This window comes from Pyxicephalus adspersus, chromosome 3 (assembly GCF_032062135.1).
Source record: "Pyxicephalus adspersus chromosome 3, UCB_Pads_2.0, whole genome shotgun sequence".
NCBI lineage: Eukaryota > Metazoa > Chordata > Amphibia > Anura > Pyxicephalidae > Pyxicephalus > Pyxicephalus adspersus.
The window spans coordinates 153,684,244-153,697,027 of record NC_092860.1 but is presented as its reverse complement, the minus strand read 5'-3'; the positions used below and the strand labels follow the sequence as shown (position 1 = coordinate 153,697,027).

The 12,784-nt window shown below is 34.9% G+C and overlaps 1 protein-coding gene across 1 annotated transcript in view; it reads right to left on the bottom strand.

The window, feature by feature from the left end:
* Positions 1-519: 519 nt before the first annotated feature.
* Positions 520-12,784, bottom strand: part of LOC140327554 (vomeronasal type-2 receptor 26-like) — a 27,866-nt gene continuing 15,601 nt past the window's right edge. The window contains exons 4-6 of the mRNA XM_072406943.1: positions 9,445-9,736; positions 2,759-2,892; positions 520-1,429 (exon numbers count right to left, since the gene is read on the bottom strand). Coding sequence (XP_072263044.1) covers positions 520-1,429; positions 2,759-2,892; positions 9,445-9,736 — 1,336 coding nt within the window. The remainder of the gene's footprint in view (positions 1,430-2,758; positions 2,893-9,444; positions 9,737-12,784) is intronic.

Here is a 12,784-nt window from a genome sequence, read left to right as displayed (position 1 = left end):
TATTAAAATGTGGGTTGCCCAAAGAAACATTGGAAAACATACAAGCTCCCTGCAAATGGTGTTTTGGACTGAGATTCAAAACCAGGGCCACTGCAAAAACAGAGATCTAGCACAATTTTCAATTCTGCCTTATCTTGTAATAGCATTAAGGATATAAATGAAACCCTAACACCTTAAACCAATATGAGGATGGGATAACAACTCTCACATTTAAAATGTTTGCCCATAGCAGTGATTTCTGTCTTTCTCACCCTGTTTGAAGCTTGCCATTAGCATAGGAAATGAGAAAACAATATTTCCCATGGGTAGACAGCAGTGTAATCCTGTGTAAATTCTACATTTTCCTCAGTCTACCAAAAAAAAATAACTGCTGAAATTGTCCCTCACTTCTTATCTGTCTAAATCCAATCAAATAGAAACATGCGCCTGTGTTTTAAATATCAATTAGATATGAATGACTGCACACCTACACCTAATAGTTAATTACTTGAAATAACTCTAATCCCTATCAAAGAGAATTTATTCATTTATAGATTTATGATTTTTGCAACCTGTTATTTTCCTGGTGTTTAATTCAGGTTTAAAAATTATAATATAACACTTTGGAAAAAATATACAACCTAATATTCCAAAACTGGAAGCCAAAATGGCGAATATCTCTACAGCCACCATATACTTCCCTCTGGTGCTCAGATAGGCCGGGATCATGGCAATCCAGACAGCACAGAACACCAGCATGCTGAAGGTGATGTACTTGGCCTCATTAAAACTGTCCGGTAATGTCCTCACCATAAAAGCCAGAACAAAACTCACAGTTGCCAGAAACCCAATATAACCCAACATGGAGTAGAACCCGATAACTGACCCTTCGTTACATTGAATGATGATCGTCCCAGGATAGGAGTGCATGTCATACTCTTGGTAGGGAGGAGACACTGACAGCCAAATAACACAAATCAGAACTTGTAGAGAGGAACAGGTCAAGACCAAAAACTTAGATACTTTCATTGTCACCCATTTCTTCCAGAAACTGCCAGGTTTGGTTGCTTTAAATGCAACGTTTACAGTGAAAGTCTTAGCCAAAACAGAGGACACCGCAATGGAAAAAAATATGCCAAATACGGTTTGTCTAAACTTGCAAGTTATATCTGTAGGATGTCCAAGAAACAAAAAGACACAGAGAAAACTCATCAAGATGGAGATCAGAAGGATAAAACTCACAGTCCGGTTACTGGCTTTCACAACTGGAGTGTCCCAGTTATAAATATGGTGTTTTATGATAAGTAATGTAATGGCTGCAAACATGGAAGTCGCCAAAGAAATAAATAAAACCATCACATCATTTTCATAGGACAAACATTCATATGTTTTAGAAAGGCATTTCACATTCTTCTCATCCGGCCATTCATCATCAGGACATTTGATGCAGCTTTTACTGTCTGCCAAATAAAAAAGTCTCATGACTTTTCTCTAGCATACAAAAAAGTATTAAAATGAAATAAAGAAATAAATATTTGCAACCTTATCTACATTTTTTGTGTTTGCTGCAATCTTGGATTACACACTGTTTTATGTGGAAAACAAATCCTCAAATGGTATGGCAGTTTAATCTACACATGATAGTGCTCTTATAGTTTTTATATAATCTGCAATAAATCACTGCAAGATACAGCTACCAAGTTTACAGGACATGCTAACTCCTGAAGGAGAGTTTATCATTAAATTCATACAGAGCAATGTGATATATAGCAGTTTGTCTCAGACTTTGTGACCTGGGAATCATTTTAACCATTGGGAATGAACAGGTAATACATTTCAGGTGAAGACTTTATTAATTCCTGGACCTGAAACATTTCCTTGTTATTCTTTACTTCTAAATAATTTCCTTATCTGGCTCCTTTCATTCATTGGATTTCAGTTCTTTCAATCATGAAGGCTCAGCATTGTATATAGGTTTTTAAGTTTGAGCTTCTGAAGGTTGATTCAAGGAAAGTCAACCCCACTGGACATATGGATTGTACAGCCTTGCTCTATTTAGGGTTTTTTATCTCTACAGTTATAATCAAGAATAATCAAAAATTCCATCTTCTGCAAAGTCCGACTAAGCTGTGGATCTTCTGTTTTATCTTACGTGGCTGATAGTTAGGTCCTTTATATTACCTGCAAGTTAGGGTTGCACCTTCCATACTGGTTGACCTAGCTAAATGCCTGTCTTCTGCACTCCCCAACTTGGCAAAAGGTCCATCAACAGGATTGTGTGATTCACCTAAGAATCCGTCTTCTGTATTTCATGACTAAGTCCATGTTCTTTACTGCTGCTTGACTGAGGGTCTATTGACTATACTATAATGACAGAATTCGTTAAGTTTGTCTGACCTAATTATCTGTCGTCTGTATTGTGTGACTTAGTTGATGGCCAATCTGCTTGACCATCTGACATGGGTATGGGATTGTGTTTTCCCTGACTCTGGAAAAAGTTTTGCTGTTTGTCCTAGGTCTACCTGAGGGTCTGCCTTCTGTTCTTCCTGAATGTATAGATTCATTTTTATGATCATCTCAGGCAGAAATCCACCATTTGTAAAACTGACCCACATTATCATGTAGTTGTTTACTAATGGGCAGATTTAGTTAATCCCTCTCCATAGAATAGAATAATGCCGTCTGTACAATGCTCCGTTATTCTGCTGTCACTAGACATAATCCCTGGGTATTATAATTGTGTCATGTATACCCCTTTTATTTTCTGATACCCCTTTGCTCATTACTACCTGTTTCATTTGACACCTCTCCTTTGGAACACGGAACACAAATATAGCAGCAGACATGGAGACTTTTACCAGGAGCTTTTCTGTACCCAGGAGGACATCTGTCATTGCACCGGGATTCTGGTATCTTGAACATACAATGAAAAATAAAACAACAATAGCAGTTTAAAGGAAAACTATTACATGTAACATCAGAATGTATACAAATTTATAGTTTTTACCCCTGAGAAAGACTCGATATAATCAGTAATACTCGGTAATCAGGGAATCATGGGGAAATGTGTACTGCCTCGAGGAATATTAAGAAAAAAAAAGTACTGTATAGTGTGAAGAGAGTGGTATATTGTGGCTTGGAGGGTGAAAAAATAGAGCAACATTCTTTATATTGGATGCCTTTCAGCTGCAAATGGTGGAACAGTATATTAAAATGTATCCTGGCAGCTCACATTTCGATTTGTCTTTTAATTTCCTTTGCTTAATACTTTCATATTTACCCTTGTTTACATGCAGTAATAGCTCCCCTATGCGAATAATTAATATCAATAAAAAAAATAAATAAATAAATAGATTTACTTGGACTTAATATGTTGTTTTTTGCTTAGACCCCTGATTTTATACCAACTGGCAATGGGCCTGAAGTAGATGTAACAGCTAGAACAGATCAAAAAGCTATACATAATAAATAAATAAATAAGATTGTTAAAAGATAACATTAGGTTGTTTTTGGGCTCCCACTTCTCCCCGACAATTATAAATCAATAAAGTAAAAATAGATTTCTGTTTGTTTTATAAAAAGAGTGGAAGAATATTTTTACACCTCAATATAAGAGGGAGAGACCATGCAGACATATCTTTGTAAAATAAAAAAATAGGTATAATATATTTGATAAAATAGACTAATACATTGCTGTTTGGCATGGGAGAATGTAAGCAGATTTTTTACACTACAAACTTGGAACGGGAGACCAAATATTTTGAGGAAATAGCCAAATGTTTTGTATTTTGGCTGGACAGTATGTTTGCAGCTTGTTTGGGTCACAATTTAGGAGTGGATCAGGCAGGAAGGTTTGTCATGCAAATAAATGTATAGCATGCTTTAGGAAATGAATATGAATATGTTGCATGGGAAAAACATTAGCAATAATTCTTAGATCACAATACAGTATAGGAGGACAGAAATGTCCTCCTAGAAAATAAAATATAGAGTGAAAAATATTTGAGGAAATAGCTGAATATTTTGTAACTAATGTTGCCCTAATTGAGTTATTTGTCTATTTATTGAAACAATAGAAATATTTGTGATAAAAATCTGATCTTGCCAACCAAATTTGATTAGCTGTTTCCTGATGTGTGCATTACCTACATTCTGACATTGAGTGATTACTTATTTAGTTATTATTATTTTAGTTATTGTGTCTAAATTGGATGTTGGGGGCAAAATTACCCTGAATCTAAACAGCAATACCATATATTGTGTTTAACTGGATAGCATGTAAGCAGATTTATGGACCATAATATAAGAGAATATAAAGTGCACATTAGCAAAAGCTTCAAACAAATGGGTTTTCTGCATTTAGAAGAAGGGTAAAAAAAAGTGTGGAACACTCAGTCATGCTTGACCTGCCTGACCTGGCATGACCTGCCACTGAACTGATACATCCCAACTACTGCTTTGTCCAGCAAACTTGCTCACCACCAACCTTCCTCCTATCTGACATTTTAGGATTGCCTAAATTGCTTAAACTTGGCAGTAGGAGGATATGTGTATAGTCATTGTCAAGTACGTGCTATTTTATTGAAACATGATGCAGTATTGTGCTGAAAACATGGAACAGCTTTGTTTGCATAGCAGAATTAACTTTGTTGGGTGCACCTTGAAATTAAAATAGAGCATAGAAAAGAAACAGGAGGTCAGTCTACTGGTCATTGGCATGCTTAACACTCTAGTTACTGGTCCTTTGTAGGGTAAAAACCATGAGCTCAGCAAATGCATAGCAATAAATTGCTTGAACACCAATTTGCTGGATCATTCTTCTTCTCCCATGATATAAATCAGTCCCCTTGCTTCACACTAAAAGGTGATGCCGGAATTGTCTCCTGATTCATTGATTTTCTGGTATACTTGGCAAAATCCAGCAGTTCCAACAACGGCCAGAGAGGAGACCCAACCTTGGATACTTGAATGGGTGATTATAATAGCTATTGTGATATATTCAATCATTTATTTATTATTTTTTTCTTTCAATGAAGAGGAAACTGCAATACTTTTTCTGCATCTTCTATTTTTTGTTTACTTTCATACTCCTAGCAATATTTTATCCTAATTATCCTAATTATCTGTGCATACAGTGTGTGCTTGTGGGTGTTACAATACAATATTTAGCAAGCATTCCTTATGGAATGACAGTAATGCAGAATAATAATGTTCATGAAGATTCTCATTTCTCCAGATTTCTCACCACATATCTATCATTAACTGGTGAAGCAATTTAGAAAACTTTGAAAAATCTTAAACATTACAACAAGAACAAATCCAACTGTGTGTGACCATTACTAAAAGTGTGACAATGAAAAAGGCTAAATAGCATGTATCTACAATCCTTAGGTTATCCTTAGGCACATATTTGTCTATACAGTTTAGAATCCCAGTACAGTAAATAAAGGGTTCTCTCAAATATCTTTATCAAAAAGTTTCTAAAATATTAATACAAAAAAATAGAAACGTAGCAATAAATTAAATGAACATTATAGACAAAATTCTTACTGATCCTTCAATCCAGATGATATTGTTTGTGGAATGAAACCTGTCCTCTTCTATACCACCTCCGAAAATGGCCACAAATTGAAAGTTAGCCAAAAATGATGTTCCACTTTTCAAAAAAACCAAATTTCTTAATTCCAGAATGGATGGCACTTCCCCTCGCTCGTTAAACTGGAACATTTTCTCAATTTTCTCTATGTTATAACGTCTAACAACATATCTGTGAACCTTTGATTGAAAAATTGAAGACACCTGTTGTTACTAACAGTTATAAATTTTCATTTCATAATTCTTAGCAGTACAGTAGCAATTCTGGAACTCTTCAGAACTCAGAAAGCCTTGATGTGTTCAAATTTTTAAAACATATATATTAGCTAAGAAATAACTATAGAGTTAACTATTTCAGCTGTTTACATAGGTGCATGCCTAAACGCTTATGATGCCTGTCCCAAAGATCCACCTGGTGTTAAATAGACAGGCAAGATCTATATATATATATATCCCCCGTCTCTCTCTCTCTCTCTCTCTCTCTCTCTCTCTCTCTCTCTCTCTCTATATATATATATATATATATATATATATATATATATAAAAAATATAATAAAAGAAAAATATAATATAAAAATATAATAGGAAGGGTTAAAAGTTACAATAAACAAACATGTTTTTAATTTATTATGTATTAGATAGCAGGTGACTAGTGTACAAATCTAAAGGATCATATCAATAAATGATTATGGAAATTCCAACTGTCAAAAAACAAACAGCAAAATTGCGCATTTCCCAATTACAGGTGAATTCTTATCAGCTGTGCGCATAAACATGAGAATATATAGGGGTGTTGTCTGACTTGCTTTTTCCTTTGTCTGTTTTTTTGGGGGGAAAGTTGTTTGCTGTGTTCTCCTAATCTATGTTGCTATATTTCATACTTTGCTTACCGTTTAGCACAATAGCTGCTTTTGTTTTTTAAACCTTTAATGTTTCACTGTCCATTTTGCAATGAAGAAATCAGTGTTAATGCTATGTTATTGTGTTTAGCCATGTTGTTTAATTGCAATAATATGTCTTTATTACCACCTTAAAATGTTTGTTCGGCACAAATATTTGCAAATCCAGCTCCCCCCTCCCCCCCTTGATAGGTTCATATTGCATATTTGTTTGGTAAGTATTTTTTGAAGTTAACATTTCTTGGGCCATTTTGGAAAAATGTTGGCTTTTTTATGGAAGTGTGGGTTTACATGTGTTTACTATTTGTGTTTTATTTTTTGCTTTTGTCATGTCAATTTAGTCTTTTGTCTTTTGTGTCTTGTGTCTGTGCCTGTGGTCTCTATATTTTATTGTGACCTTTTTGAAAATGATTATTTTTTGAATACAGTTGTTAGAAAAATGTTGTAGTTGTTTGTAATTTTTGTTTTGTTTTTATGTGATCTCCTTTATAATTATCCAACATACCCACACTTTTTCCAGTCAATTGTGATTGTTTTTATGCATTTGCTTTCTATGAATTTTTAAAAGGCTAAAAACAGCACAACTGGTTTCTTAAAACTTAGTTGTTTGATGCGCATCTTTGTGCGCCAAACCTGTGGAGCCTGCTGCGCATTGTTATGCGCCAATACAGACCTACTATGTGCGCTTGAACTGTGTTCTATCAGTTGAAAAACACTCTGTCCACTTTTGCAGAGAAGGATCCTCATTCGGGTAAGTTTTTCTTTTTAGGTGTAAATTGTTTGCCTTCATGTGCACTCATGTATTTACATACATGTATATATGTATGTATGCATTTATATGTGTGTACATATGCATATAAAAGAGAAATTATAGGAAGAAATAGGTAAAGAGGGTTTTTTGGGCATATTGCTTAACATGCTTCAAATTGAAAAGATTGCCTATTTCTTCCTATGATTTCTGATGTCATGGGCTTGGCTCAAGGCAACATTCTTGGATAATATTGCCTCTGGTTAAAGGCTTTAATTAAAAGATAAACAACAAAAAGAAAAAGTCCCAAAAAGTCACAATGACATTGTGTTTGCCTATGGTTTGAATATCAAGGCAAGCGTGTAGTTAAATAATAATAAAAAGAATAAGAATAATAATAAAAAAAATAATATAATCAAACCTACCATTGGTGCAAAAATGTCAGATTTTATTCCCATCATGTACATACTTTGCAAGGACTTAGCCAATACATATACTGCAATGTACACATTGAATTGAATATGCTCCTGCATGCTCGTAATTCTTGACCATGTATGTTGAATCTTTGTGCAGTTCTTTAAATATAAATGATGGGATAATTGAAAAATGTCATTTTTTAATTTGTTTGCAGAAAGACAATGAAACACATAAATCCAGATATCCTCCAGTACTGGGTCATCTGGGCTGGAGTACAAAGTGATTCCACTTATAAAAGATGTCAGATCAGGGATGTTCTTCCCAGGCCTTAAAAAAAATAGGCTGCAATTAAATTGGGGCCAGACAATGTTTTTGAAATATTTTATTTGAGTCCATGAATCATCCAGAATTAGGGTGATATTTTTCTTAAAAAACCTCAGCTCACCAACAAACGTAAGATAACGTTTTGAGTAAATGCCTAACACCACTACAACATTAGCTCTTAAGTTCTTGAGACTTGCTGTTGATTTAATGAAATCCTCCTCTGTAAATCTAATGATTTTCTCAATGCAGATCCCTTTCTCAGACATCATTTTACTTAGCTCGTGCAACTCCGCATCATTGCTGCCATCACCATGTACAACCAAACCAACCCAGTTCCATTGAAAATGTAACAAACATTTTATGATGGCTTCATAACGGAACCGATCATCTTGAAACATCCGGTATAAAGTTGGATAGATCCTTCTATCAGTCAGGGGAATGTCTGAGACTCGATGATTGATCTGTGAAATAAAAAACGTAATAATTCGGGGAGGAATTAGTCAGGGAGGACTATTATTTTAATAATGAAGAAGTTATATAAAATGTATTACAGCTTAGTGGTCACTTATTTATATAAATGGTTGTTTATGTGCTGACATTTTTTTCCTATTAACAAAGTAAAAAATGATTACAACACCTACCAGATCAATTTTTAGTCTTTGTTCTATTGGTAAGATTTCTTTTACATCCTTTTCTGCAATCGCCTAATATTCTAGTCCTTTTTGCTAAGAAAATCGTGAAGCGCTCCTATTGAAGCTAAGCAACTTTTAGTGTGTTTTATATGCACCGTTAATTGTCTTTATGCAGTGTTCCTTGAACTTTAATGAGAGCTAGACTAACTTTTAGCTATACAATTAAATAGCAAAACTAATGGCAACAAGTATCAGCCTCCAAACAGATTTGGTTTCAAGTGAAAAAGCAAGGATGGCATATTTTGTTATATATATATGTGTGTGTTTCTGTGGCAATTTAAACTTGGGGTAACAAAATGTGCAATCAATAAATAGTAGGAAATACCTATCCATTTTTTTGAAGACTTTGAAGTCTTTTCTTAGGGTACCGTAATTGCCTTGAAGCAATGGTGAGGTCGTAAAATACAAAGGAGCTCAATCAAAGATCAATATATTGGTGTGATTGGAATGGACCCTAAATTCAAAACACAAATTAATACTGACTTTAATTGAGCAATATGTTTGCAGTTTGGGACTGACACAAAGCAAATCAGATGTTTTATCTGATTTGATCTCTAAGTACAATTTAACAAGAAATGAAGGTTGTACAGCAAATTAACACATGCCAAGGATACAATTCCATATTTTTGGTATGTATTGCTCACTGCTTTTAATTTTGTTTCTGGAGTGTAATTATCTTTTTGGCATAAAACTTTCAAACCAAACATTGGATAATTTTCATAACCATATTTTCAGCCCAATGTTTTTGGTTGATAGAAAAAAGATTCAGTGCATTGAAATGATCACTTACCTGCGTGTACCGATAAAGATTGAGCAGCTGAGCCAATGTCTGTGTTGTACGAAAACTGGTGTCACCAATAAAAGCAGCCACTTCTCCATGTTTCCTACAGGAATAATTTGGAACTTCCCTCTTGTTTCCAGACATTATCTGCATGGCATATCCCAAGGTGTACTTTGCATCATCACAAGTATTGAATATATGGTAGCCCAGAGTAACATTACGTAGAAGATTAGGGTCCCTATTAATCTCATTGACAGCAAATATCAATGCCAAGATGCTTCTGTATTCATCAAGATCAACGCTGCAAAGTGTAATGTTGAAAAAAATATATAGCCCATTACCAAAATTGATTCATGGACATAGTCAATAGTTACCCATTCAGTAACACACAAAAAACAGTGATTTTAGTTATTTGCACAGCTTAGTGCGAAGATGAATACAAAGATGAACAATGGATCAATGCAGAAATAGGGAGTGAATAAACTAGACTGATTAAAATTGAGTGGTAACCTTCTAATGCAGTTTTGCAGGCACCCCCTAATTTAGAGCCCACCAGAGGCATATAGACACACAACGATTTGAAGCCACAAGGCAAATGAAAGGCTTACACAACAATGGTGTACTGACACTGAGAAAAGGCCCGCATCAGGCAATTGCACAGGAAGAATAGTGCACAAACAACATTTGGTTGATTTAGGTCTTCAGCCATGCAGCCATGCCTATTGTTTCATTTTAGAGATACTGATTATGAGGGCAATGATGCTTAGGTTATTGAGCAGGATTTATCAGCATAAGGGTGCCCTACATTTATGAATGAACCCATGGGGCTTTTATTACATGTTTTCTGTTATTAAGTATACATTATCATTAATAATTTTCAAATACAGATGAATTTACTTTACTTTTTCCTTATGCTGTAAATGTATCCAACAATTAAAAAAGTTGATAGGTACCACTGTTTTTTAAAGGTGTGGGTGTGTTTTTCTTCCAGCTGAAGTCTTTTGTATTGTAGCCTTGAGCATGCATGCAATTCCTTTATTATAGCTGACACTGGAATAGCTGATCTGAAACCATACATGGCCTGGAAAGTTCTCTTCGTGTAACACACATACAGGACAATTTGATATTTGTTTAGGGTATATTATTATTATTACACAGTATTCATATAGCACCATCATATTACACAGCACTGTACAAAGTCCATAGTCGTGTCACTAACTGTCCCTCAAAGGAGCTCACAATCTAATGTCCCTACCATAGTCATATGTTATTAATGTAGACTAAGGTCAATTTAGGGAGAAGCCAATTAACCTCACTGCATGTTTTTGGGATGTGGGAGAAAACCAGAGTACCCAGAGGAAACCCACACAGACATGGAGAGAATCTGCAAACTCCATGCAGATACTGTCCTGGCTGGGATTCAAAATTAGGACCTAGCGATGCAAAGGCCGGAGTGCTAACCTCAGAGCCACCATGCTGCTACGTAACAATAGCTGTTTATACCTGGTGATTTCTTAAATAGACATCAATATATTGCTTTTAAATCCAAATCTATTATAAGCTTTTATATATTAGTGGACATTTTTTATTTACAACAGAAAAGACATGATCTGTAAGTTCTCATTTAGTTCTATACAGTTCAGTTAACTTGATACGTGTTCAATGGATTTAGTGAAGTATACATTTCCTAGCTTTTTATATACCTGTCCAAGATATGCACTGTTTTGTTAATATTGGTTGAATCACAATGTTTTATTTCCTGTTCTTTCTATCAATACTTCTATATTGTTGCAGTAAACTTTTATATCAATATTAGCCAAAATTCATGCACAATGGGCCTGCTTTATTAAACTTCTATAAGACCAGAGATGTTAAACAAGGATCCAGCAAACCTGGAATGGATCTGGTCTAGGATTCAAAACATTTGCTAGCAAATAGCAAATGACTTTAACAAAATCCATTCTAGGTTTTCTGGGTCACTCAGCTTCACAGATGAAAGCTTTAATAAATCCGCCCTACTGTGTTTCAAATCCATTTTATTGTGTTTAGACATGCACAAGTAGGTTGCAAGTATTGAATTATCTGGTAATGCTTTGCAGAAGATAATTAGGAATATACGTACGCCTTCTGCAAGTGATTTGTGGTGTAGAAAGGACTGGCTTAAAAAAGAGCGTATCTTCTAGTAATCCATGCCAATATTTTAAGTTGTAAACTTGTTTTTACCATATCTCTTCATATCTCTTATATTATTGTATCTATCACTTTTGTATTTTCTGTTTTTCTTTTTCTTTTGCTCTATTACAGGGTTTCTTGGCCTTTACCATAGGAGAACCACTTCACTTTACAGTGAACCCCTGCTATAACACGGCTTAACAAAAACAATTTTTTTTCACTTACCAAGGTTTTTCTTAATGTATTTAGCGTATTTCAGGTCTGCTGAATCTAGAAATGTCATCAGTTTCATTGAATTGGCTCTAATTCTTGTGATACGGGAATTGGAATAGACGATTTTAACAACAAATGTTAACACAGCATATTATTATCAATCTTTATTTACACCAATATTTTGCATTTTATATAATAAATATAGCAATATTTTCATGAAACTTTCATTTCCCTTTATTTTATTCATATATTTTCTTTTTTTTACAGAAATATGAGTTTTTCAAGAAGTTGTTTGAATGACCCTAATGTATTTTGCTATTTGTGGTGAATATTCTCAGCAAAAACAGAGAAGAAACATTACAGAATTTGTGAAACAAGCATATCTTGAATATTTTGGTAATAAACTGGGGGACCAAGATAAGTATTGGTCTCCCCATATGGTATGCAAAACTTGTGTAGAGTGTCTATGTCAGTGGAAAAAATGGAAAACTGAAAAGTATGGCGAGAGCTCATAAATCATCATAATGACTGTTATTTTTGTGCTGTGAATGTAAAAGGTTTCGATCGTTACAAGAAAAACAAGTGGGAGTACGACCTGTGCCGCATGGTGCTGATGTTCCCATACCAGTGTTCAGTACTCTCCCTTATATTCCTGTATCCGACACGGAGGATATACAGGGTTTGGAGTGTAATCCAGGAGTTAGCAGAAGGAAGTTTTTCATCAAACCAGCAGTTCTCCCAAGAAGAGCTCAATGATTTAATACATGACCAAAGTCTGCCACAACAAGCATCTGAACTTTCAGCATCCAGGCTAAAAGAAAAGGAAGGCCTGGAACGTACGAGGAAGGAGGTAGTGTAAGGCCCAGCATGACTGTGCAGACAGGAAGGGGAGACAGCAGAGGGTTAATGATTTGAAGTAGTACGTGCAGGGATAAGGAAAGGGGAGGGGATGGGGAAGGGGGGA